Source organism: Neolamprologus brichardi, chromosome 7 (genome assembly GCF_056152115.1).
Source record: "Neolamprologus brichardi isolate AB-2024 chromosome 7, ASM5615211v1, whole genome shotgun sequence".
NCBI classification, from domain to species: domain Eukaryota; kingdom Metazoa; phylum Chordata; class Actinopteri; order Cichliformes; family Cichlidae; genus Neolamprologus; species Neolamprologus brichardi.
The window spans coordinates 53,849,079-53,876,560 of record NC_142110.1 but is presented as its reverse complement, the minus strand read 5'-3'; the positions used below and the strand labels follow the sequence as shown (position 1 = coordinate 53,876,560).

General features: G+C 40.0%; 1 protein-coding gene across 2 annotated transcripts in view; it reads right to left on the bottom strand.

Annotated features, from left to right (window-relative positions):
- Positions 1 to 901: 901 nt before the first annotated feature.
- Positions 902 to 27,482, bottom strand: part of LOC102787773 (electrogenic sodium bicarbonate cotransporter 1-like) — a 33,691-nt gene continuing 7,110 nt past the window's right edge. The window contains exons 4-26 of one of the 2 annotated variants that reach the window (XM_087843864.1): positions 20,289 to 20,421; positions 18,407 to 18,567; positions 18,133 to 18,312; positions 17,804 to 17,899; positions 17,144 to 17,220; positions 16,143 to 16,300; positions 15,960 to 16,047; positions 14,950 to 15,104; positions 14,074 to 14,190; positions 13,787 to 13,961; positions 12,183 to 12,316; positions 11,014 to 11,276; positions 10,243 to 10,295; positions 9,883 to 10,068; positions 9,314 to 9,427; positions 8,716 to 8,877; positions 7,814 to 7,992; positions 6,832 to 6,904; positions 6,035 to 6,103; positions 3,978 to 4,151; positions 3,718 to 3,882; positions 3,127 to 3,200; positions 902 to 3,006 (exon numbers count right to left, since the gene is read on the bottom strand). In XM_087843864.1, coding sequence (XP_087699990.1) covers positions 2,901 to 3,006; positions 3,127 to 3,200; positions 3,718 to 3,882; positions 3,978 to 4,151; positions 6,035 to 6,103; positions 6,832 to 6,904; positions 7,814 to 7,992; positions 8,716 to 8,877; positions 9,314 to 9,427; positions 9,883 to 10,068; positions 10,243 to 10,295; positions 11,014 to 11,276; positions 12,183 to 12,316; positions 13,787 to 13,961; positions 14,074 to 14,190; positions 14,950 to 15,104; positions 15,960 to 16,047; positions 16,143 to 16,300; positions 17,144 to 17,220; positions 17,804 to 17,899; positions 18,133 to 18,312; positions 18,407 to 18,567; positions 20,289 to 20,421 — 3,092 coding nt within the window. In that variant the 3' untranslated portion in view covers positions 902 to 2,900. Of the gene's footprint in view, positions 3,007 to 3,126; positions 3,201 to 3,494; positions 3,592 to 3,717; positions 3,883 to 3,977; positions 4,152 to 6,034; positions 6,104 to 6,831; positions 6,905 to 7,813; positions 7,993 to 8,715; positions 8,878 to 9,313; positions 9,428 to 9,882; positions 10,069 to 10,242; positions 10,296 to 11,013; positions 11,277 to 12,182; positions 12,317 to 13,786; positions 13,962 to 14,073; positions 14,191 to 14,949; positions 15,105 to 15,959; positions 16,048 to 16,142; positions 16,301 to 17,143; positions 17,221 to 17,803; positions 17,900 to 18,132; positions 18,313 to 18,406; positions 18,568 to 20,288; positions 20,422 to 27,482 lie in introns of both variants that reach the window. The other variant, XM_006796854.3, reaches the window with a different exon arrangement.

Sequence of the window (27,482 nt, the reverse complement as noted above, 5' to 3'; positions counted from 1 at the left end):
AATGCTGCTGATCTTAGAAGCAGTATCTTTTACCTGCAGTAACCAAAGCAATTGGTTATAAACTCTTTCCAACACACACAGTTTTCTGACAGATGAGACTTTTCTGTGTGTCTTGATGCAGCGCTGAGACAGTCTTCATCAAATTTTCTATTTTGAGCTGTTGGTGTTGAACATGCGCGTGGCTTTTACAAGAGTCACTACTGCCCCCTCGTGCAAAATGCAAAAATGCAATGCTGAAATCACACCACATGGTTTTACTTAAGTTATTGTTTTAATGGTTGAATGTCAAAGCGCATGCATTACACTGACCAGTTTTTACAATCTAATATTAGGTTGCCCATATTATTAGAAAACGTCTCCTGTTATGTGAAGCAGAGGTTCAGAACACCTTCAGTCAGGTGATATCTCCATGACCTTTTACAGTCACACCATCAGTCATGTTTGGTTGCTTGGACAACACCAGTAATATTAAGTATTATGCAACAAAACATGATGTTCTCTCCTGCACCGGTGGAGGAGGCAGTTATTACTCCCCCCCTCCCTTTTGGCAAGTAAAAGAACACAGTGTTTCACAGCAATGAGCCAATTTGTTTCATTTAAGCCAACTCGAGTCCTGTGATCATGGAAAATATGCAGCTTTCCTTTTTAACTTTCTTCGCCCTGTGACTGAGCACTGGCATCTATCAGATTAACACTTGTGAAGCAGACAGTGGTCACTGCAGAGGAAAAGGTAGCAACAGAGCAGAACTCTTGATGAAATATAAGAAATGCTCCTCGAGCTGCCAAAATAGTTGGAGAACAGCCAGGCAAACATAAAGCAGGGCAAAGATACAGAGATTTGATGGTTAAAGAAAAACACAACAATTTAATTAAGAATCATTTGGACCATTTTATTGCTCTTTTTTCAAATGCTACTTCATTTAAAAAAAAAAAAAAAGAAAAAAAAATTATTCCTTCTGAGTAACCTAGGATTATTTGATCACATAAGACGCTTGTATAAAATCGTTAACATCAAAAATATTACAATAATTGCAGATTCAGAACCAGAAAGTCCAAAGAGATCAAGATGTGCAGCTCAACGCACAAAGTGGAAGACAATGTGGCTTTTGTGTCCAAGCTACATGGAAGCGATTGCTCAAAGCAAGAATCAAACCCCTATTTGCACTAAAAATCAGAAGTGACACCAACTGTGCGTGTCATTTCTTCAAGGATCATCGATATTTCAGGTCATTAGGATTTATTACATTCAGATAGGCAAGGACACCTTAAAACCGAATCAGTTAAAGTTACCAGTGAATACTTCAATAAGCAATAAGTAGCAACAAGCATGATCAAGTCATTTGTCTAACGTGTGATTGGCATATTTCACTGCTCATCCAGCTGTTACTAAATTAAATTTGGATAATGCATAGACACCAATGTCTCAGAAAAATATCCTTGCGCACTAAAAAGCAGTAGCTCTTCCAGAACCAGAAGTTGCATTATCGTAATAATCTCACAGTGATTGTTGATTTGCATAAAACGAAACAAATACATATAACACACAAAACAATAAAAAGATTGGAACTTGATTAAGTTAACATATTTTGAACAAGTTTTAAAATTGAACTGAATCAGACTCAGTAACATGTTGATACTTAAGTGTATAGGAATATGAAGCATGGGATGGGCTAAATACTTCTCAGCTCTTCCCAGCTTTCAACTCTTGGACCATCAGGAGGAAAACAAGACTTTCTTTCTCCTTAATATTTTATTCATCCAAACTAAAATTGTTAAATAAACATATTTAGAAATTTTTATTTGCTTTTTGATAAGAAATGTGGGTGATGCTGCCCCTTTAAATCATTGCAGTTTGCACATAGTATTTAAATGTATCTTAAATGATTCAGAGATCCTAGTGCCAGTTTGTCTGATTTTTAGGGTTTTTTTTAGTATTTGATCACAAATCAATGCACAGCAGATATATTAATATATCACGCCTGGCACCTACAGTATATAAGAGGTAGTGCTGCATACAGGTGTAGTACATGGATAAATCCCCACAATGGGGACGACACAGCTGAGTGGATACAGATCAAAGAAACTTCAAATTTCCACAAAAGGTTAAATGGCTAAGTTGTATTTAATATTCAACCAGCAACCTTTATGAGTTTAAATATAATAAATAAAGAAAAAAGGGGAGCAACAATCAAGATTAGGAAACAAATATAGTAGTTCCAGTCTGCGTGTTGATGAACCATTTACTTCTTGCCACATTCAAGCATGTTGCATTATTTTTCTGGGGGTGTTTATGAACACGCATCTTTAGATGGATGCTTCACATCAAGTTCCTCGTGTAAGTGTGCATAGATTAGTCTTTTGTTCACTAAAGGAGGACTCTGAATCCTCTGTGCAGTACCTCCACTGTGTTTGAATCTCCAAGGTTCCAAGAGCTATGCCTTAATACCCTTAAAAAAAATAACTACTAAACACAGTACTTAGGAAGAGAGGCTGGTTATGTGGGATATTATTAAAAAGAATAAGTGAAAGTGGTGTGTGTGTTATGAAGCTCAAAATTGGATCTCTGGGTCTATTTGATGATTACCACAACTCTAGCCTGATTCTTGTTCCGCTATTAACATACAAATTGGGAAGATTAGGAAAAAACTGTGTGACCTTGTGATGTCCTTTTGTCTCCTGCAGTAAAATGATACAAATGGTCTTGTGTCAGCACTTATTAAAATTCAGTACCACCAAAGTCTTTCAATGACAAATACTTTTCCAGCTAATCGGATTCAAATCCTCGCACGTGGCATATTAAAAAACACTGTTATGAGGCAGTATTACAGTACAAAAAAAAACTAAAAAAAACTAAAAACAAAAGAGAGAATGGGTGTGGTTTCTATGTAGTGCTGGTTTTTTCACAGGACACTTTCGGACCCTTTCTTGCAGATGAAACAGCTGTCCACAGAGTCCCGGCGTATTCGAATCTGAGGTGAACCTTTTTTGTATGAACCGCTGTCGAGACTGAAAGAGGCAAAAAATGTTACGCCTCAGGAAAAACTTAAAAATCACATGGTGTGTAATATTTGTACATTTTGCCTTTTGAATGTACAAATATTCAAATGACAGCAGGTTGTCACTTACTTATCCACAGACGGAGAGAAAAAGTAGTGTTCAGCACGGTGTATGGGGTTGAAGGAAAGTCGACGATGGAAGTCCTGGTGGGGGAAAAAAATATGACAAAAAAACTTTTTATAACATCAATCAATCATGAATTTCAAGTAGTAGGGGGGGGGAAGAAAAGCAAGCACAGCAAAGCTGTTTTTTGTGTTAAAAGCCCAAATGGGCTGCTCAGAAAAGCATTAGAAACAGACAGGAAAGCATGCTGATCTTTAAAGATGTTAAATGTCATATGAGTGAAATGCAAGAGGGCTAGCATGACAAGAAAAGAAAGCCTTTAGTTGGAGCGGCCCTTTGAAGCTAAAGCAAAGCAAATCCTGACTAGTACTCACTATCCAAAGATTTATCTCCCAACATGGGCTCCTGTTCCATCATATCCATAGAGATTTTTATACTGGGGATATTATTTGCATGGTAGGGGTAGTCAGACTGTGGGAGGAGGGAATGAAAACATTAACACTCACGGATTACTTTGATGTGGGGAACTGGACGATAACCGTTTAATGAAACTGTATCATGCCTTTCTTTTTTGAACGCATATGGACATTTACTTACAAATTCAATTTCACTGTCAATGCTTCCCTTCTTCTTGTTTTTCTTTTTCTTTTCATCTTCTTTCTTCTTCTTGTCTTTCTCTGGGATGACATCATCCAGGTAGCTGAGGTCATGCTGGGAGAACACGTAGTCCATTCCTTTGCGAACAGCAACCAATGCCAAAACCTTATAAAGAGAGGAAAAGTTTGAATCAATTAAATGTTCAGGGCAAAATACAGAGCTCTGTGCACTTGTGACTGGTCACATCAGCCTTGCTTCACCATGACAGGGAAAATGATGGCAGCGACAGTAGATTTGAGGATCCACAGGAAGGCCAAGCACAGGGCCTGGATGAAAGTAAAGAGGTGGATGCGTCTCTGGGGAACGTGCCGCAGGTAGATCAGGTCCGGCTGGTGCTTGGCAGGCATGAGGAGCAGCTGCAAGCGATCCATGAACTGGATCAAGGAAACAGATAAAAAGTTCAGTAGGTTAAGAGATCAGACATGCTGCAGTTAGAACCTGGAAAACAATTCAGAGATTTTATACTCCTGTATGACTTTTCGTTTTCCAATTTTGGTTGATACTCTGAGACAGCAGTGCTACGCAGTCAGTTTTTTTCCTGTTAAAATATCCAATAATGTACCAAAGTATAATGTAATCCAAGTATTGATAAATTACCTCCGCCAAGGAGGTTATGTTTTTGGAAACGCTTTCATCCATTCCATCTGTAAACTCAATAGCTCAGAAAATCCTGAATGAATTTCCATCAAACTTTGTAGACATGTAGATTAGACTCATGTTAAGAATCTGTGAAAGTTTGATTTACATCACCAACGTCTTCAAGGTCAACTTAATAATTTATGGGTTGAAAAATGACAAAAGGCAACTATGATTCTTACAAGTGTGGTGTTTGTTGTCAACATATAAAAAGTATCATAACAATATTTAAAATATCCGGTCACACTTCCCTCTGACCTCTCCTTCATGGTCTATAGATTGAGCTGAAGGTCATAGTGGTAATATTGATGACTGAGAGAGCTATTTAAAACTGTGTTTCTTACTTGTATGGTTTATACTGTATTGACAACAGTGAGGACTCTAAATATCACATTACTTTGGGTGTATGACCTCTCCCTCAAGGTCAACATTACACTGTCAAGAGAAAGAGCTGCCTAGTTAGTCAGAAATATATGCTCTTATAATATTAAGCTCAAGCTATTCATCTCCACTTATTTACAAATCAATATTGATTTTCCATTACCTACATGTGTAATCAAAGTAAACATCCGTCACGTTATCCTAAAGTAAATACTACCCAGAGAGTGAGCTACTTCGGCAGAGGTTTGCACTCTCAGAGTTTTCCATCCATCCATCCATTCACTTCCGCTTATCCTTTTCAGGGTCGCGGGGGGGCGCTGGAGCCTATCCCAGCTGTCATAGGGCGAGAGGCAGGGTACACCCTGGACAGGTTGCCAGTCTTGCCAGGGCTAACACACAGGGACAGACAACCATTCGCGCTCACATTCACTCCCGAATTCATACCTATGGGCAATTTTCCAATTAACCTATCCCCACAAGCTGCGTGTCTTTGGACAGTGGGAGGAAGCCTGAGTACCCGGAGGGAACCCACGCAAACACGGGGAAAACATGCAAACTCCACACAGAAAGACCCCAGCCTGATGGTGGAATTGAACTCAGGACCTTCTTGCTGTGCGGCAACAGTGCTAACCACCGTGCTGGCATCTCTCAGAGTGGTTCTTTTTTAAAATATTATTGGTATTAAGGACAAAATAAAATAAGATAAAATACTTTAATTTCCACCTTTTAAGCCTATTAAACAAACTCTTTTTATTAATAAATAATTATGTTTCTTTTCAAAGTTGCAAACCTAAAGGAATTATTTATTTTGGATTGAAGAATTCAAATGATATGAAATATTTTGAAAATTAGGATTTCTTTTCCAATGATAAATTAGAAAGATTTTTTAATATAAAAAATTACTGCAAAAAAAATCATTGTTTCACATTTTTTACAATAAGAATAATAAGTAAATGACACAATTAATACATCAACAGACTGTATAGACTGTATAGTTAGTGTGGATGCTAGCTAGAAAAATAATGTATTAAAATGTACAAATTCCAGGGACAACTTTTGAGAGTCTGTTCATTCTGTTTTATTTGTTCTTTGTGCTTGGTTTAAGTGTTATTACTTCTTTTCTTAATAAAACACAAAAATAAATTCATCATATTTTAATTATTACGTGTGCTATGTTTTTTTTTCCAAGCAACCCACCCAACACTGGTTAGTAGGTAGTGAACAGGGCAAAGTGACTCACCTGGACACCATTGAGCGATGCCACACCCATGTAGAGGAACACACCATAGAGCACTGGCATGGGAATGAACTGAAGAACACAGAACACAGTAAAAAAGATATTAATGTTACACGTGTGACTGTGACTTAAAAAAAAAAGAGGAAACAGAAACACGCGTATCAAAGCTACCCTCTCAGAAGAAACATGACTTCTTTTGGCTCACACTGCTTAGTAAAAAAATAGTCCACAAGAAGCTTTTCTAAGTATGTTCTTTTTACTGAGATACCAGTGTGACCGGGCTTTTACCTTGCACAGGACTGAGAAGTACCTGCTCCTAGATCAGCATAAAAAAAAAAAATTAAGTAATATAAAAAATATAAAATATATGAAAAGAAATAGCTAAAATGAGACAACTTAGAGCAAAAATTTAAAAATACATGAAAATGTTTTATTTTATGCCACTATAATATGGTTCATGCAAAAACAAAATGCTATTTCTGAGAATCAGAAACACAGTATAGAAAATCCCCTCAAGGGGGCGTACCAGCTCAAAAAAATCACCTCTCAGAGTCTTCACAACTCATGGGCAGCTCAACAAAGAAATGGAAATTTGAGAAGCCGAGGTGCTGCAACTGGAGCTTAAGCCCTGATGCACATTCTTATTTCACAACATATTACTTCAGCTATAGAAGCTCCTAATCGGATGAATAAAAGACTTGAAATTATTTTACATTTAAGAGGGAAGACAGGAGTTTGTCCTAAAACGGGCGGACAGTAATCCATAATTCCACAGAAGAATTAAGAAGTTGGAGCACTACCTTGAGGATAGGAGCCATGAAGACAGAGAGTCCCGTCAGGATGAACACGAAGATACCAGTGACTCGCTGTTCCCTGAGTTAGAGGGGGAAACGTCACACAAATTAATCAGCAGATTTGATTCAGAGAAGTTAAAACTTTTGTTGTTTTTTTTAGTATGTTTATTATTCCCCTAGGCAAAATTCACAAAAGACAGCATGGCATCTACATCATACACACACCTTTTTGATCATCTGTGTGCTGGAATTTCATGTCTAATGGTTGCATATGCAAAAGTTACATAAAAAACAATGAGCATGATGAATCTAAACGGCTCACGCTCCAATCAGTTAACCACATGGAGGAAATCCCTGTCATCAACTATACAAATCCATGATGATACACAGTCTTTCCAGACTTGGTAACAAAAAATAAACTTTTTCCTGACCTCCACCTCGCTGACAAGTTTGTTTTGTTTTCATTTTTCCATTTTTTCAATGACGTCTGTATGGAGTATTTATATCTGTGTGTACACAGAGAGAGCTCTGTGTAGATTTACCCTTTTCTGTCATTTTCCAAGACTGTTTTCTCTCTTTCTATGTTCTTTTGTTCCTTCCTGACTGTCTAATTCATGATTAATTGAATCTTTCCATTTCCTCCCCTCCTCCTGTTGTTGCTGGAGAGTAATTGCCTTTTTGGATAAAATGATTTTTCCTTTTCTAAAGAAAGGACTGTGCATGCAGCAGGTATTTGTCGCAGTGTGTGCGTATGTGTTACTGCACACAGCATTATGCAAACCACCTGAGTGATTTCTTTTTTCTTCTTCTTTTTTTTTTTTTTTTTTAATCGCTTCAATCTAAAATGAATGCAATTAACTAGCTAGTACAATCGAATACTGACAGTGCTCTGGGAAAACTGAGACACCTTTGTTCGAGACCACCATGCCAGAATGAATTTAATTGTTAAGTGACGTCAACACAGCGTCCAGCAGCTGCTTTAACTCACCTGACACCCAGGAATTTAGGCTGCTCTCCGGGAGCAGAAGTCTCAGTCTCCATTTTCAGAGAGTCGATGTGGGCGATGGAAATGACAGTGGCAGCCACATACCATGGCAGGCCCATGAAAGAGCAGATCACTATCAGGATGGCCACCCAGAACAGGTCCAAGTGATAACCTGCCCCTTTCTAACAGAAGACAAAAAAATTATATAACAAGTGGTTCCCACACTCCAGATACTAAACAAATCATGTGCTGCTGCAATAGTGTAATCAGAACACACTGAGCGTCATATTAATAATATATCAGGAAGTCTGAGAATATATGTATACAATTAGACAAATATAATGCAGTGCAAATGACTACAATTGACTGTTTAATCCAGAAACAGATAAGGAATAAAAGGTATTTCATTGCATGTCATTCCTGGTACTGCAGGTAAGATCCATTTCTAGACTCTTTTATCACTGCTGCTCTGTGGCTTTTTGTTCAGTCCAGTCTTAGTTTACTGTTGGAGTCTTCTTATTGTTGTTTATACTTTGATTTTGGCTTCCTGTGTCAATTTTTAACTAGTCTTTTATGTACCATTCATTGGATTTTCACGGTCAACATTTTTGTCTTATATCCCTTCATCTTCCTGACTTTGTGTATTCTTCTGATCTTTAGAAACTTGTACTGAAAAGAAATTCACTGACAAGTTCTTGTTGTCATTTCATGAAACTTGGCTTTACCTATTGATGCTTTGGCTGTCCTGCACTTTGGTTTTAAATGTGCTACAGAAATAAAAAATTTACATACTTATTATTATTTATTATTATTTATTACTTAGTTTGGATTCTTTTCTGTTCTTTTTTATTACTGAGCATATTCAATCGTTTCATTCTTCTTAAGCCTTCAGATGGTGCACCAACCTTAAGTTTGTGCTCTTTCCTGTTGACAATTACAGCGGTGATCTGTTGGTCCATGAATAACAGAATGGTGACAAGCAGAGCAGGAAGTGCAGATGCTAGGTACACCCACCAAGGGTTTCCTCCAAAAGGAGGAACAAACCAGCCCCTCAGTGGACTTGTGGGCTATGGGAAAATAAAGAAAAAAAAAGACTGTTAAAAACACTGGAGACAGACTATCCAAGCCCAGATATCATCTCAAAAAGATTACAGATCTGAAATTACCGGTGCATTGTTACATGACAGAAAAACAGTGAATTAAGACTCTGTGATCAAACAAAGGTAGCTCTGTTCTTGCAACTTAAAGTTGCAACTCGAAGAGCTAGTTTATGTTCTCACATCCCCTATAATCAAGCTCTGTGTCCTCCTGGGTGTGCTACAAAGAAAAGCATTATGCTTGGATTTGGAAGAATTACACAGGCTTTCTTGCCGAAACATCATTCATTATAGGTGTAATTGGAGGAAAGAGCACCACCGAAAGACAATTCAATCAATGATTTCAAAACGTCACGATGAAATGAGGACTTTCTAGTACACTGGCAAACTTCCGGGAGATGCGTACCTTGAATTCACTTGGCACTAAGAGCTTTGGAGTCTCCACACCAACTAAAGCATCCACGCCGCAGAAGAGAAGGATGGCCAAGATGATCGCAAAGTCACTGATGAGTTTCCTCACCTAGAAAGGAGGACACGTTTAAGGAGGGTTTGACAGTGTCTTTGAGTTTGAAGAAAAGTGTGCTGACCCTTTTCTTTGTGTGCTGAAAAAAAAAATGCAGGCAAGCAAATATAGCTTGACAGACAATTGCACACTCCCACGTCCAATTAACTTAACAAGCACGGCTTTAGACTTTAGGGAATAAACCGGAGCACCTGGAGAAACCCACACAGGCACAGGGAGAATGTGCAAGCTCCACAAAGAAAGACTTCCATGCAAACCAAGATGCAAAAAAAAAAAAAAAAAAAGACTTCTTCACCCTCAAGAAACACGAATCAATAATTTTAAGTAAAATGCAACTGAAACATATAAAAATGTGGTCACATATTAAGTAATCGGGAAATCTGGGAAAATATGCACCACAACGCTGGCTAAAACTCATCTAGATGTGGAAAAACGATGTGACTGTCACTCACTCGGGTGGGGAAGAAGCGGCTCGTCTTGAACTTCTTCAGAGACATGGAGCAGGTGTAGGTCCCAAGGAACAAAATGAAAGACATCAGGGTGATGTCAGGTATGTAGCCACAGCTTTCTCCAACTAACTGTCCTCCATACTTCATACACTGCTTCTTGGTCAGAGATGCCAAGGTAGCATTTACCGGCTGGAGTGAAAAAGGCAGAAACAGAAAAGAACAAAACAGTTATCAGTTTCAACCCCCCCAAAAAAATGCCTGAAGAAAAAACAAAACAAAACAAAACAAACATACAAACAAAAAAAAAATCACAGCCTTTGAAACAGTGAATTCTGACTCATTGTTACTGAGGGCACTACATACCAGATCAGTACTGTTTGTCAGGGCAGATAGATCAAAGAGTTCTGACGAGTTGCCTAGTGAAGAAACAACATAATATCTTATCACTAAAACAAGAAAAACAAGAAAACGTCATCTAATAAATGCATTTGCCATTTTAAATCCGTGTCAAAGAATATTGGCAAGTCACGCGACACAAAAACAGTGTCTCAGCAGTGCTGAGAAAGCGATATCTACAGGGTCACACATTCTGCTATCATTTGTCATTTTCACTGTAAATACAAAAAATAAATAAATAAACTTAAATCTAAATTAAAAGACAAATTAATCCAACACACAAACCATATATGACTATTCAACTTTCAGCATCACATGGTATCATCATTCCTGAAACTCTAAGGCAAGGGTAGAGCCTGTACACTGGGGGAGCAAAATTGGCACAGTAAAGACTCAAGTGCAGGAGGGGAATAAGTTTTTTTACTTTTAACTCTAAAGACCTCACCCCGACATTCATTCATTCGTATTACATCAAAGTGATAGGTAAGCAAATAAATAACAGAAACCTTTGTTTTTTTTACTACTATATTTAAAAATCCTTTTGGATAAAAGTGGGCTGTATGTGGCCCACGATGTGCAGTGAGTAACCCCTGCTTTAAAAGAAGCCCAAAATTCAGGCAAAAGATGGTTTAGAACAGAGTGGAGGTATCCCACTGCTAATGTTAAAGGTAAAACTCTTCCTATTACTCTGGTATCTTCTCTCTATCTGCAGCAGCAGCAATAATAAAGACTACGCACCAGGCATGCAGCGGCAGTCGTACTGAGTGACAAGGTTGGGATCATAATCCGTGTTGATCGGGTGGTAGTGGGCCAGCTTTATCATCTTCTTGAAAGCATCGTAGATGAAAATGAAGCTGATGAGCGCCGAAAAGCCTTCCTCTGTGAAGCGTGTGAAATACTGCACCAGGAAGCTGGCATCTGTGGCGACCAGCACCAGACAGAACATGCCCGACCACAGTCCGATCCACAGCCGGAATTCAAGGTAGTCGAAGTCGTTGTCTCTGAGGGAGAGGGTACATTTCACACAGAGTGAGCAAGGGAACTCTTAGGTCTCAATATTTTATTTTACAATCCACCCAAGAATTCACGGCACTTTCAGAAAATACAAGGCGCTCAGAGGTATATGAATATTGCTCTGGGGTCCTCCAAGGGAAAAACGGCAGCAGGTTTTTCTCTTTATTGCAGCTGTAGGATAACATGCATCCACAACAGCTGTAGTGAGCAGCTGCCACTGACTCGGCAACAGTTGACTCGAAGCACGATAACACTGAGAGGGCACAGGCGCCACAACACTTTTCAGTCACGGCGTAAAATTAAATGAGAGTGAATTATTCATAATGGAACATATGCAGCGTGGTGTTTTTGGTAACGCTAGAAGACTCCTTTGGGGGTAAGAGAGGCAGTGTAGTTGGAAGGAAGTGAGAGTAGGCAGTATTTAATACCCTTGAACTGAGGTGAAATGACATTTTATCCCCACAATAATGTATACCTAAAATTTAGGCACTGCTATCACACCATCATGGCGTGTCCTTGCTGCTCTCGTCTTCCACATAGTCATGACAGGAAGCAGAAGGCAAAACAGGCGAAAGCTCATAAACACAACCAGCTGACAATCATTTATTACCAGTAAGTGCAAAGAATAAATAAATAAATAAAAAGTTCCAGTGAAGCAACCTTTGACCCAAAGTCACCAGCCTACTACTAAATGTGAGTAATCTCCCTGAATTCTTCGAGCTTATATTTTTAAATTCTCTTGTAGTGGTCACAATGATCTTTATAAACACACGCATCTGTCCTTTGGGGAGAGACTGTACTATAAATATCTGCAACAGTCTACTGCTGCTGTTTTTGACCTCTGTTTAACCCTTGTGTACAGCCGAGTGACTTTTTAGCCATGAAATACTCACTTGCTGAAACTAAAGAGGAGCCTTTCAAAGACTAGCACCGGTCCGGTGCTGCTGAGAATAGTCAGGGGCTGACCAGCCAGCAGACAGAACACTGCTCCCGTCAGTGCCGTTCCAAGGAAGCTTTCCAGCACTCCCTACGACACAGTACATGCAGGGGAGGGGGGGGAAGAATGAAAACTTTACATACAACACTTCTCACAATATTCTGCATCCTTTCTCATTTTATTCCGCATTAATTATTGTGTAATTCCTACTTACTCACACAGGAATAGTGTTTTCCCCATACACAGCTGCAGTTCTGGTCAATCAGGACAGGCCTGTTTAGTTTCCCTTCACGTTTTTTTTTTGTTTTTTTCTTAACACTTTATTTTTAAAGCAACTTGCACTGGATGAAAAGCTAATAATGACAATGCTGTAGCAGTGAGCATACATGGGGAAAGGTCCAGCGAGGGCAGGGAATCCCTCTGTTGAGTGGGAAGGTGTAGCGACGCAGGAGTATTGAGGACCCACTATTGGTAAGGGAGGGGCGGGTGGAGGAGTCATTAGAAACACAGCCATGACGAGGCTACTGTGGCTGATTAATCTGGATCTGTAGTTATTTACAGCCCGGGCAAATCTCCTGAGGCTGGTGCTCCTCAGGTCTCTGTCACGTGAGAGGCCAAAGAAAGCGGCTTCATCACCATTCAGCCTTTTATACTTCTACACCGTGCTGTGAGAGGCATCGGGGTGGATGCGGTTGGCGCTGTATGCTGACATATCACAATCATACGACGCTTCCTGCTAACAGCAGGTGTGACAGATGGATGCAGAGTGAGCCTCTGAGCTCAACATTACCATGGCTTATCTGCTGCAGTGTGTTGTGTTAGTTTAAAGGTTTAAATCGATGATGACGGTGACAGCAGCAAACACTGTGCAAATAAATTCAGTCTGAAACTCATAAATGGACAGTGTTTGCTTACGGCAGACGGAAATATGTGCCATGAGAGTGAGAGGTAGAAGAATGCAGGAGACAAATCACACACATGTGAGCAGAGAAGAAATTTAGAGTTGGGCAAGGATTTGGGAAATCAAGACAGTTTATCATTGTTTATCAGCTCTTTAACCTTGTCACATTTACACTGTGCATGAGCAACAATAAGGGGCTTTAGGCAGCTGAGAATTTCTTTGAAAATGTTGAAATAATAGACTGCTTCAAAACAGAGGAGTACACCGTGTGACACAATGTATTGGTGTAAACAGACAAGTAGCCACAAACAACAGTGAGGCAATCACATTGGCAGAAAAGCATAAATATAAAGTCAACAAAAAGCAGAAACACCAGCATTCCACAGAGCATCGCCGGAGAGCCACGGCTATGAGAAAGAAAAACACACATAAAAAGGAAATTACACAATGCTGCAATGTTTTTGCTGAGATTGTTTGACTGATGAGACATCGGCAGGGAGCAAACAAGCTTTTGAATCATCAGAGTCTGACTTTTTTCATGTCACCGATAAAACACAAGCATGTCAAATTGGGCTCTAACAAAAGGTTTTAGCAGTCTTAGAAATGCCAGAGCGGTGTGAATGCTGGGTTTAAACACAAAGGGATGAGGGAGGTATTACCTGCATGTTTTCTGTAGCATCTCCAAGCAGACCTCCAAAGGTGATCGCATTGGTGACTGTGCCCAAATAGATGAACAAGATGGCAGACAGAGACTGGATGTTCAGCGCATCATAGAAGTCGCTGGCGAAAAAGGGCAATTTCCGCTTCACATCCAAGATGAGACCTCCACAAAACCTTCAAGTAGGAGACATTAAAGTTAGCAAGCATAATATAGTTCGCTTCACGTATTCTTCCTCTGTGTTTTCTCTTTTTTTTCTTTTTTTCTCTACAGTATTTTCACAATTACTTTCCAGTGCGCTGAAGTTCCTCTCCAACTTGGTGTCCTCCACCCCCTCCATGTCCTGTGTCATAGGGAGTGTCGCCATTCATCTGAGGTGCCTCTAATCCGGTGTACATGTTCTTCCTTTAAAAACAGAAAGCAAACAAATAAAAGCCCACAAGCTTTCAGTTAACTCAAGCATGAAGATCACAGGATCGCTGTCATGTTTCTACTATCAAAAACAGAAAATCATGGCAAATAAACCATAAATATACATGCAAGTGCATAATGCATATATAATACAAGCTGCATACATTTTTATTTACAATAGTCTTTAATCACTTTGTTAATCACATCGGTGAAATAAGAGATTATCTAAGGTTTGAGAGAAGAAGTAAGATTCTCAGTTTCTGAAAAGGTTGACCTGCACTTGGCCTGCAGCTTATGTTGAAACTTTATGTATAACTGTGTAACAAAGGATCCTAGAGATTAATAATAACTGCTGTTGGGTGGCATCTAAATACAGTGACACTCGGTGCATGATGGGATGCACTGAGTGTCCCATGACACTCCAGTGCATTGAGTGCATTTCAGGATTCTCTAAAGCCCACGTTCTCTTGATTTGCTGCTGCTCGCCCAACTTCCACAAAAACAAAAAAACCCACAGTGCTTTTGAGTCCCCTGGCGCTGGAAAGTGCCAGGGGACTCATGGAAAGCCATGCAGACATCAGCACAGCACCAAAGTAGAAAAAAAATCATGTTGGACAAACATTAATACTGCCCAACCCCCCTTTTATTTTTACGTCTGCATAAATACGTCTATGTTCACATAACTTTTTGTAGATTTAACAGATTTATGTGCAGCGACATCATTCATTGGGATTAGGTGGATTAGCAGCGGACCTCTTGTCTGAAGAAGGCAGGGACTTTGGTGGCTCTATCCTGATATCAGGGTCCCACTCGCCAGGGGGCAGGACAATGACCTCATCCAGGAACTCCTCGATACCAGCCAGCAGGTCCTGCCTGTCCTTTGCTTTATAAGCAATATCGTGGAATACCTGCCAGCACACAAACATAAGTGGAGCTTTAGTAACCAACAATTCACTGTGTCCCCTAAACTGTAACAAAGTAGCATAACAAAATCGCCATAATATTCTAATTACCATGTACCCAAATAATGAATCAATATCTGTGCGTCTCACGAGCAGCGAAACAGGCATGCAAGATAGTACTACGAGGGGATGACTCAAAAACGGCTGAGAACGGCTCATAAAGTTTTCATGGGAGTAAAGTTTAACTTGAGGAAATCCTGGAAAAACACTTCCTATCTCACCGTGTTTACTCGAGAGATATGTTGGAAAGAGCTGAGGCCTGTGGGAAATTGCCCGCCAGGTGATCTCAGGATTAAGAATGTTATGAGCTATCAGCTAACATTCCTGACAACACTGAGACGTTAAGCCAGGAGTGAAGCTACACAGCAGAGACACAGAGATATTTAAAGGTGGAGCAGGTTAAAAAACCTGTCATTTTTCTTTCCATATGATCTGCTTATGCCAAAATAAACTTGGCTCAAAAAGTTGTAACACAGAGATTAACAATTAACCTCTCAGTTGGACAGGCCATTCACTGAGACATATAATCATACAAGAAAAACAAAGACTTGGCTCCAACCACAATTGGCAACAGGAAGGGTTAACATTCATTTAATGAATGCAACTGGATAGCCCAAAACCATCATCTTAGGTTCACAACCAGTCAGAGGCTAGTTAAGTTAAATCTAATGTGTTAAAACCGTAAAACTAGTAAAAAAAAAAGGAGTCAGTCAGTCTCCATTGTGGGTCATATTATTACAATCAGTTCAAAATTTAGTCCACAAGAGAAAATAAACCAACAAATACGAAGTTACTTCATACCTCATCGGACATCAGGGTAGCGATGGCTCTTCCTATCTCATGATATGATTTAGCTTTGCCCTTGGGACCCAAAAGGACGAAGAGAAATCTAAACAAAGATGAGAAAATGAGATGTGACAAAGTGAGAATCTCAAAGACTTTGATCAGTGTTTCAAATCTTGCAAGTTGGACCTTGGATTTTACCTTGTGGGCACAGGGACCTCAGTGAGTGCCCCAAGCATGACAGCCTGCTGCAGACGGACAAAAGCCACGAAGGGGGTTTCCAGGAAATCTACCTCTCCGACCAGCACGTTTGAAGCCTCAGCATCGCGGGGCAATTTTTTCATGAACTTATTCTTCAGCTGTAATCATGGAGGGGGGAGGGAGGGGGGGTAGGGTTAGGCTACAAATTTCCTCTTGTAGAAGTGATTGGGGCATTATGTACATGCAAACCTAGTGGTGTGCTTTGTTGGTGTCAGTATAAGTGTGTAGAAACAGGCAGTACCTGCCCTTCCTTCAATTATGTGCTGAACAGCAGTTTGGTTTTATGCCGTCCAATAAGCATACTTTACTACAGGGTACATCCTCAGTCTGGATTCATAGAGATCTAAACTGAGCCTGTAAAAACTTACGTCTACTAAGGGAGATGATTAACAAAGCCCTTGTTAAAATCTTAAAGAAAAACACACCATTTTGACCAATGTACAGTTTTATAAACAGTTGCTTGAGGGTGATTTCAGTTACTGTTTAACTACTTCCATGATTGCAGAAAAACTCAGACAATACAGCCCATTTACAGTTGTCATGAGTCACGGCGGCGAAAGAAACTACAGTGGATGACAGAAACTCACGCAACAAAGACAGTAAGCTGTTGTTACTCAGACCAGAGAGAAGAATGGAAGGTGTCTTATTTATTAGCATCTGGGGCTCACATGTGTTATGCCCTCCACCTTGCAGTGCCAGTGCGAGAGAATCTGGGCGCTGCCATGGCTAACTGCCAATTGTCTACACCTGACAAAGTGTGGATAAACACTAATAAAGCTAATGTTTCTACATACTCTGGGGTCAGTCTCCAGTCTACGTTGCATGCTGAAGCACTCATACAACCCAGTAGATGCCCTTTCTAAGTGCTGCTTTGTGAACATTGACAGCGGTGGCGCAAAATCAATATGACTCTATGCAAATAACACATCGAAACGCATTACCTGATCTTTCTCTGGCTTATCAGAGAAGTCACTCAGGCTGTTGGAGGTGAGGTTTCGGTGGGTTGTAGTTGGACTACCTGCAGAGAGGGGAGATTCTGTTAGGATCAAAGAGGACAACGGGCAAGAACGCAGAACTTTAAAAAAAAAAAAGAACGATATTTTTGGCTGAGAAAGAGACTGAAAAGAGACGGAAACCTGAGAAATAAGCTAAATGTGTCAGGGCTTAAGACTTAGGACAAATGTCAGACAGTCAGAGACAAGAGAGCATGATAGATGACTGGTTTAGGTCTGCTGTTTATACACGTAAATAGTTGTTTGAGCAACGGCTGGCAGACAACTGAGAATCTAAACTCTGGAACTCAGTTAGAAATTCTGCTACTGACAATGGTGGAGAACATTAGTCTATCACTATTTGATTTACAGCAAAATGAATATTTAGCTTTTTTCCCACCACATACGTTTCCAGGCTGATTTCATGAATAAACACATTAAGCCTTTTTTTTTTTTTTTTTAAAAACACAGTTGACTTAATGAAACTTCAACACTATTGCATTCTTTTCCTCTCTAATTCACAATTGTCTATCTCCATTCACACAAGTCTTCCATGGGACTACATTCCAACAATGCTGCTTTCAGCTGGAGGGCTATGACCTCACTTACAGAGGTATCCCATGCTGGAGCTCCTCATGACCTCACATGGTTCCTCTGAGTCTTGTGGGTTTAAACAAGGCACAGGGTGCTCGAGGGGGTTGCGGGCTATTGCACCCCAGATGCAGGAAGTCAGAAAGTACAGACCCACGTGGGAGGAAAGAAAAAAAGAGAGGAAAAGAAGTACAGTAAGATAGGAGGAAGGAGAAACAGAAAGGGAAAATGGACAGGTTTGTGTTAGAAAAAGAAAAGCCTACAACAGTAGTTAGAGTTAAAAATGAACGGAAAAATGAGGAGAAGGTGTTTGAGTTGATAAGGAGAAATAAGAGTTTCTGCATTACCATTCTCCTGGCTAGAAAATAGCCTGCTTGCACTGGAAACAGTCTTGCCAATATCTGCAAGAGAGCGCAAGTTGGACTTCTTGGTCTGGTGCCGATGCTTCCTCAGCAAGGTGTATGTGACCTTCTCCTTCAGGTCTGCCTTCAACTGACCACTCTCAATCTGGCTGTCAGTGATCATTTCTGTTAGATGGGACAGATTGAAAATCAAGCTTAAGTAGCAGTTGGGCTTTTCTAAACCTTCAGGAGCACTTTCGATCTAGTCAACCTCACGCACCGACAATCTGTGGCAGCGAGTTGGCCTCCAGATCCAGCACGATCGTGCCCTTCTCGATAAAGGTTTTCAGCTCCATCAAACTATGCAAGGACAGCGTGGCCACATGAGGTTTGCTCCAGCGTTCACCTCCCTTCTCCACCTTCTCCTCAAACTTGATCCACCTGGTCAGAGTGGGAGAAAATAAAGAAGAGGCAAAATATGCGTGAACCATACCAGAATTGGACAAGTGATTGTGCTCAGATGCAGAAGAATGTACGATCCATCATCTTTTTTCATCTTCAACCTGAAGGTTGAGGTCAAAATCAAAGGTAACGGAGGTTTAAAAATAAACAAAGGCGGCAAACAAATGGCGACAATATGGATTCTGTCCTCTTTACAAAACAGCAGTGCAATGTTTTGAAGTGGTCACAGTTCATAATGCATAAATGTGGGATGCAGAAACGCGTAGAAATAAAAAATAAATCACTAGACTTTAGAAAGCATACTATTCACTGGAATGGTGACAGCCTTCTCTGGAACCTTTAGACCACACATTGCTCGGAAACGGCGTTCAAACAAGATCCCATTTTAACGGTTCAACTTTGTTGCCACGGATAAGCTCAGCCTCGAAGGTAAGGCTCAGGACAAGGACTCTTTTTAATAATAATGCCTCAGATGTCACTACTACAAAGAACCATTCTCATGAGGCCTGGGGATGGAGTTTCCACTGGGGATAGAGTATCTCTCTGGTTGGCTGCGGTCCACGTGTCTGTGACGGGCCGTCTTGCTGTGGGAAGAGTTTGGCCACGGAGACAATGCGAGTCCTAAGGCATTCACTTACATGTCCTTCCGTGTAATCCCATCGCTCTTTTTACAAAATGAGACAAAGAATCAGAAAAACACAACAGCTCCTTATCGTTGTTTCGATGCTTCTAAAAGAACGCTCCATAGACAAAGCTTGACACAACACTTGTCTGTGCAAAAACTGACAAAAGGTGCTGAGATTTTTGAATTCACTGAATTCCTTTACTTGGTTACGTCGGACAAAGGAATAGCAAGTAACGGAAACGTAATGCTAAAGTAACAAGGTAGTCCTCAGCATGAAGCTTCATTTTACTTGAGGGGTCAGAGTAGGTGACATTAATCGTTACTTTAGGATTACCTCAAACACTAAGTAACGGATCAGCCTTACATTTGATTTAATTGCTGCTCAGTGATCAGATTTAGTCAGAAAAAAGTTGAAGCGTTCATGATGTTGTATACCTGCTGGTTTGTTAGCTTAATAATGATAATAATAACAGCAACCATTGTGTATTATAAAGTACTACCTCCTAAACCATGACAAAAGCCAACCACTGTAAGTTATACCAAGTTATACCAAGGTAACACGTCCCCCCCATGTAATCAGTAGCACTGCAGTGAACAGGGTAAGTAGGTCAAATCAGAGAAGGTCAGGTTAAAGATAAAATTTACTGATAGTCTTCCAGGAACATTTGAAAACAATAATTCTATGTGAAAGTCGCACAATGTTAGCTTGACTAGCTGGAATAACTGATGATTTATTGTAATACTGAACACGCCACAGGTGAATTAAAAGAAATCCATTAACAAGTGTAGTGGTTCCACTTATACATGCCAAAAGTTCACATGTCCCTGTATACTTGAGGCCTGTTTTGATCATGTGGGAGTTGCTGCCTTTTCCGGGTCTCACAGAGCAGGTACTATAGATCTCAATCAGATAAGAGTAGACTGGGAGTTCACTAGGGCACTGCCTATTTCCCTACACACACAAAACATGATTATTTATAAGGGATTGTGTTCCAGTCACGAGATGGTGAGCCACTTCCCATGGCTCTTAAAGTGAAATGGGGGGGATAAGCTGTAAGCACATTTAGCAGCTCACCTGGCAGTTTCCTTCCACTCCATCTCCTGCCCGTCCACTTCCAGAAGCTCATCCAGCTCTGTGAAGAGCTGGGGAGGTGGTGGGCCATCATCCTCCTCTCCCAGGATAAACCGGATTCTCTCAGCAGGAGAAACTGCAAGCAGAAAGAATTGAGTTAGTGGACAAACAAATCAGCAGTGTAGTTGCTGTCATTGTGTGAAGCTACACAGATGCCTGCTGTGCAGAACTTAAGGTTTCCTGTATAGGAAAGAAATTGCAGCTGCATAATCATGCACAGAATAGAAAGCTCAAACAGCTGACTGGTCTGACAATCTGGCATGCATCTGTCTGACATCAAAACAGTATTTTCTGTAAGCGTGAGACCACAGTATATCTTGCATAGCAGACTTGCTTAAACTGCAACTGCTCGAATATCATCTCTCACTGTTAGAGAAACATCAGAGGTTTTAATTACTATTCAAAACAGTTGCAGCCTGGTTGGGATGTTACATAGTATGTTTTTTAGCATTTCAGGTAGCTTTAAATATTTTGTGGGGGGCAGTTTGCGCTGCGAATAAGGTGAAAGCACATGACCCTGTAAAAAGAACAGCGTTATCTTAGCTGGAAGGAAACAGCCTGACAACACATCCGCTTGAGGAAAAGATTTTCAGTAAAACACATTTTGCTTCCTTCTGAGAAAGTTTACCAAGATTTTTTTTTTTTAAATCAGCACACTCATGCATTGATAACCTCCACTGAATGTTTTTCTTCTACTTCTATTACTTCAATCAGAAACACGAAGACCATTAAGGAATATGACATCAAGGAAGGTGATGTGACCTCCACAGTAAGACAGCCTAGGCATATAGATTTCTCTTTTTATTATTCATAATAAATTATGTAACCAGTGTTTATTTATGCAAGTTATGATCTTGTTCTTATAACCAAAAATAAAACAGCAATCTCCGGGTTTAACAAGAATCTTGACAAAATGAAATGTGAGAACTGCATGTTCTTGTTAACTCTTCTGCGAAAGTTGTGCAACGATGAAGTAAGGCAACGAAGTGGAGGTCAAGAGCAAGACACAAGAGGCTATTTATGAAGGTGCCTTAATTTACTGTACCAGTCAGGATTCTGCAGGTTGATAGCTTATGAACGTAACGGCGCCTGTAACCTTTTAATCCTGAAACAGCGCACCAAAGCTTAATTTAGATTGTTTGTTTTTAAAATAGTACAGCTGGAACTGTTCTAATATAGACAGCGCATCTAATAATAGGTCATGTGAAGGTTAAGACCAATGACTCAAAGGGGCATGAAACACCTTTAGGATGCATGAACCTTCAGCAAGGATGCAAAACCAAAACATAGGAGATCCTCACACCCACAGCACCTTTCTGCTGTCCTTTTGCAAATATGACTTACTGACACCATACGGTGTACAAAACACTCTTCGCCTCTTATGTTTCACAGCTGGTGTTACCAATGAAAACCAGGCCTTTGTTGTGGTTACACACAACTTTTGAGTGGTCTGCTCTACAGTTTTTGTCAGAATCAACAGGATTATGTGGATTTAGATCGGTCAAAGCAGTGGAAAATCTTACAAGTGTAGGGCTACATATATCTGTCAGTATGTGCACTTTCAACTGGGGCTTTAGTTGTCTGGGACAATCTTGTTACACTGTATGCTCATGTTCTGTGACAGCGCAACCCCCATAGCCAAAGCACTGCTTGACATTTGCACACGTCAGTTGAAAACTCCTAACAGGGAGAGTAAAGCATGTCAGGTAGAGGCAACATGCACACCTTCATTTAATAGGGTAACAAAAAAAGATATAAAAGGTGGTTCACTCAAGAGGGAAAAAAAATGTTTATGCCAAGAGTAGCTCATCACGCAGTAGAGTCTGCCCTCTTATTCAACCATAAAACACTGTTTACAGTTAAGATCTTTTAGAGAGATACAGTAGTATGGGAACGTGGGAGTTTGTTTATGTGTGTGTGTTGTGTGTGAGCTAGAACGGACATTTAAATATGGATGACAGATTCAGTTTGAGCTTCTGTGTTAGGTCTGCTCTCCCGCTGCCCACTGATTTTCCAGTCTGTAATCAACTCTGTGGAACCCCTATGAGCAAACACTTGGCAACAATGAGAAGGAAAAACTCCAGTTTTTAACACGAAGAAACCTCCAGTAGACCCAGGCTCAGGGAGGGGAAGCCATCTGCTGCAACCGGTTAGGGATGAGGGGAGGGAGACAGGACAAAAGACACGCTGTGGAAGATTGCCGGAGATTGATAATAACTAATGGTTAAATGCAGAGTGGTATATAATCACATAGATAGTGTAAAAAGGGGAGTGGAGAAGAAATGCTAAATGCATCATTGGAAGCCTAACTATAAGCTTTATCAAAAAGGAAAAGTTTTAAGCCTAATATTAAAAGTAGTGGGTCGTCTGTCTCCTGAATCTGATTCCACGGAAGAGGCGCCTGAAAGCTGAAGGCTCTGCCTTCCATTCTACTTTTAAATTCCCTAGGAGCCCAAATCTGAGAGCAAAGTGCTCTTTTGGGGTGATACAGTGCTATTAGGTTTGTAAGTTCAGATGGGGCTTGACAAGTGGTTGCACGCTTCCACTCAAGTTATTTGTAAAACCCAAGAGCTAAGGTTTTAAGCATTACTCTCATTCATATATAAATGCAATCTATTATTATTATTATTCTCTGACACCCAAATTGAAAAGCCCTTGACAAGTTTATTTCTTGCAATGAATCATGCCCCTGTGATTACTCTTAGTTTTCATCTGAATGCGCAAGGTTTTTAATCACTACAAATTAAATCGCTATAGTAGCCGAGCTGCTGAGAATGATGGCCTCAACACTGCATTAAATTAATTTTTAGATAGGAAAATACCATCACAGTACATCAAAATGGTGTAACCAAAGAAAGGCATTTTACAAATGACAAATGATGTTGTCCTTCTGGCAAAGAAAGCAAAGCCATAGAAAAGAGCTGCTATCACAAATAATGGCTTTAATCAAAGATCACAAATACTAGAAAGGATACAACTGATAATTTTCACTGTATATGCTCTTCTGCACATCTATAAAACCAGGAGATGTAAATAAGTTGGACTATTTGTTAAAGACATTAGGGCTTGGATGACATGTACTTTTCTCCTATTCTCTATAATTCAGAATCCTGAAGCTATCATATTTGGCTGTAAAGATTTAGGAAACATGCCATCCAACCAAATACTTTCTCTGGATGGAAGTACCTTAAACTCCAACACCACTAGGAAGGAACATCAGGTCCTTTTCGTTCAGAAAAATTCACACAGTAAACAAACCTTTAGGACGGCCTTCTATTATCTTCTTACTATTACTTAAATTAGAAACATACTTTCTCAGGGTGATGGTGAAAAACTACCTCGCATTTATTACTTCCAGGCTGGACAATTGTAATTCTTGAGATACCTCCCATTTTGGTTAGTCTTTGTTGGCTCCCCCTGTTAAATCAAGATTTAAATAAAAAATTCCTCTACTTGAGTATGTCCTAAATAACCATGCCTCCATTGTGTCTTAAAGACCTTGTAGCACCTTATATTCCCAAAAGAGCACGTGCCTCTCAGAGTGCAGCCCTATTTCTGATTCTCAGAGTTTCCAAACGTATGATGGGAGGCACAGCATTCAGCTATCAGGCTCTTCTCCAGTGGAACCAGCTTCTAATTTGGTTTAAGAAACATAGACTCTTTTCACTTTTAAGATTAGGTGTCAAACACTTTTTTTCTGTTCAAGTTTCATTGATAAGTTTTGCTGCATTAGGCCCAGTTGCAGGGAGGCCTCACATGATGCACTTAGCAACTCTCCTATAAGATCTGCTTCCCTTGGATTTTATGGTGCTACTGCATATTATTAACTTTTTCTCTTCTCTCTGCACGTAAACTTTCTGCACATATAGTTGCCTCTGGAGCTGCATGTTCCTGATTTGTTGTTACTTGCTGTACTAGTGAATATTTGTCGCTCTGTGCTCATCTTTTCACTTTCTCCTCACCCCAACTGGTTGTGGTGACAGATGTTCCCTGAGGCTGCTTCTTGCCATTGGCCTCTTTCCAGCAAAAACAAAACAAAACAAACAGCAATTTCTCTCTATAAAACCGTAAGGTCATGACTTTAGTTGCTACGCTAGGTGTCCTGAGAAGGCAGGTTGTAATTTGGTGCTATATAAGTTTTATCCAAATGTAACAAGTAATAAAGCTCTTACTAACTGAGAAAACAAACTACAGTCTCCGATTGCATTCTCTAGACATATCGGTCTCTATTGTCACCTTATGTCACAAGTCTGAGAGTATTTTTTTTTTTAAAAATCAACTAATTGATAAAGAAGTTATTCTTATGTAAGCTGATGTTAGTTTTTTCCGCGTTTACTTAAAGTCGGTGGAGTTTGCATGACTCAGACAGTAATCAGGCAGGGCCCGTGACACCTACTGTAGATAGAGAGAGATTAATGGGAACAAAGCTCCTCTCATATTGTGGCACCTTTGAATGACTAAGCACTCAGGCTGGTTTACATCTGAGCATAAGGTGTAACAGAGGATTACAGCGTCAGAGGAGAGAAGATTACTCAGGTGTGGGGCTGCTGTGAGAGCCTGTGAAAAGACAACTCAATGTTACGCCAGCAAAACCAAGAAAGATGCAATTGTAAATTGTCAACAAAGCCAAAAAGTGGTCAATGGACAATGCCTATCATTGTATCTACTCGTGCTTTATTCACCCATTCATGTAGATCCCTTCAGACTCTCTCCCGTTTCTTGATAATGGAGCCCAATCTCGAGTCGTGCATTTAATTTTTAAACCTCCAACTCGTGTCTACTTTTAGGAACTGGCTGTACTTTAAGGAATGGTAAATAGACTCCTTCTTATATAGTGATTTTCTACTCTGCTTGGGCACTCAGAGCACTCTTAAATCTATAATATCTTGCCCAATTATACTTTGGCATGCAGACTGGAGCAGCCAGTCAACAACCCTCTGATTAGAAGGAAGGTAACAATTCACAAACTAGCCCTTCAGTGACACAGAAAATTAATATTTGTGGTACGTTTCTCAAACGAATAGGTTTCTATTTTCATTCTACAGTTGGAGGAGGAACAATGAATCTACTGGCTGTCTTACAAATAATTCTGGAATGCTTCACAGTTTCCTGGTGGATCGCCTCTTCCAGTATGCCTCGTTCAATGGTGTCACTCCAAATCATAGCATCACCTTCACCTCTATTATTTGTCCACACAAGGTGCCTATTGTTATGAAACTCTGCTCACTGTCTCTGAATCTTTGTTTGATTGTAGTCTTTTGAATGCTTATACAACTTGTGATTGCGGTCTTGTGTAGGAGGTTGGGGGCGATATTTGATGTCAAAACAAGGGGATATCCTTAAGATGGTTACATGAGCACTGCACCCACCCACCCTCTGTTCAAAAATTACGTGTATGAGGCAAAGTCAAGAAGAAAGCTGACCTAAGGGTTAAGATACAAGCTAAATCAGCTTGTTTTTACACAATGTATGAACTCAGGGTCTACACCAAAGCCCAGCATCATCATCATACCACTAGGATAATTGTACGGTATGTACGATTGGTTTATTCTTGATGAAATTCTATAAACTACCTAGGCTACCATGATTTGCAACATCTATATGGTGACTGATTCAAATATTTACTTCAAATTAAAAGTATTGTTTCTTTTTCTGTGCATTTCCATACAGAAACTGCACGATGGAGGCCAGTTTTTGCACACGTTTGCATGTTCATATGGTTTTAGATTTAGATTTATTTACTGGTTGTTTGAGAAATTCCATTTGTGCCTTGCGGTGACTGTTGGACAAATACGCACCTTACGTGTAATGCTCTCTACAGGGTGTACGTTTTAAGAAATGGCAAGTTTTTATTTCCTATCTGCCGCACTTATACTGATCTGAACCATTAACTGAGGGTGAAAGATGTGTCACAACACATGGTTGTTTGCTACGTCCAAAGAACCATTAACAACATAAAAGGCCACAAGTAGTCGCTGTGAATCGCAGGTGGGGCCGTTCATTCCTTTGATGTAAAGTGCTGCCTTGCCTTTCAATTCTTTTCCTTTTAAATTGATATGTTTCCAATAAAAGCCCCTATGATTGATATTAATGTGAGTTAAAGTGCCTGGCCTATAAAAACATGTTGAAAGTCGTGCGCTTTCCTCTTTTACTGGCTGTGTAAACGTCTACTGATATACATGTACTGATGCAAGCCTGGCAGAAAAACTAGCTTTTGATAGTGAGCTAAATAAGGGTTATTCTGAACTTTGGATCACCTAAAGCAGGGGTGTCAAACTCAAATACACAGTGGGCCAAAATTCAAGACTGGAACAAGGTCGCGGGCTAACATTAATATTTACTGGAAAAAAAAAAAAATCTTCCTCCAGATTTAAGAATGAATCTCTTCTTATGGACTCAAACAAGTTTTGCTGAAAAACTGAATATGGAACAAGCAAAGCTTAATACGAAACAATATATATATTAGCTGTATAATACCAGTAGGCCAGCTCTAATAGTAATTTGGTATGGCTTCGCGGGCCAAATGTAATTAGGCTGCGGGCCAAATTTGGCCCACGGGCCAGAGTTTGACACCTATGACCTAAAGAAACTATTTGGAGTCTCAGGTTTAAATATGAAACTGAACAGGTACCCTTTAAGGATTCATCTGAACTTTAAATATCAGTGGAAATACCAGTTTACCTTGATCCTATTGGCCTTTGTGGCCCTGTTGTCATTGTTCACACATGCCCTGATGAGTCAAGCGGCAAATCCCTTGCTCGAATGTATCTGACACCGCCACACACAACAAATTCACCATCTTATTGTACCAGTTTCCAGCATCATTTTATGGTGAATTCCAGTAATGATAATTGTGAATCTTGCTCATACCAGATGTAACATTTTGGGACTCTTAAAAACAAAAACAAAAAAAATGATTTACCCAAGAGGAGGTACAACTTTGGGGCTCTCTATTACAATTACACATATTTACTGTACACTGAAGCCAAATCATAGTGTTGCCATTGAAAACTGTGAGGTTCAGATTTTCCCACCTATTTTACCTAATTAAAAAAATGTCCCTTCTTCCTCATTAAATGCGATTTCTGTCTGTTATAATTCCTCAGGCTGTAGAAAACAATCAGGGGATTAATGGTT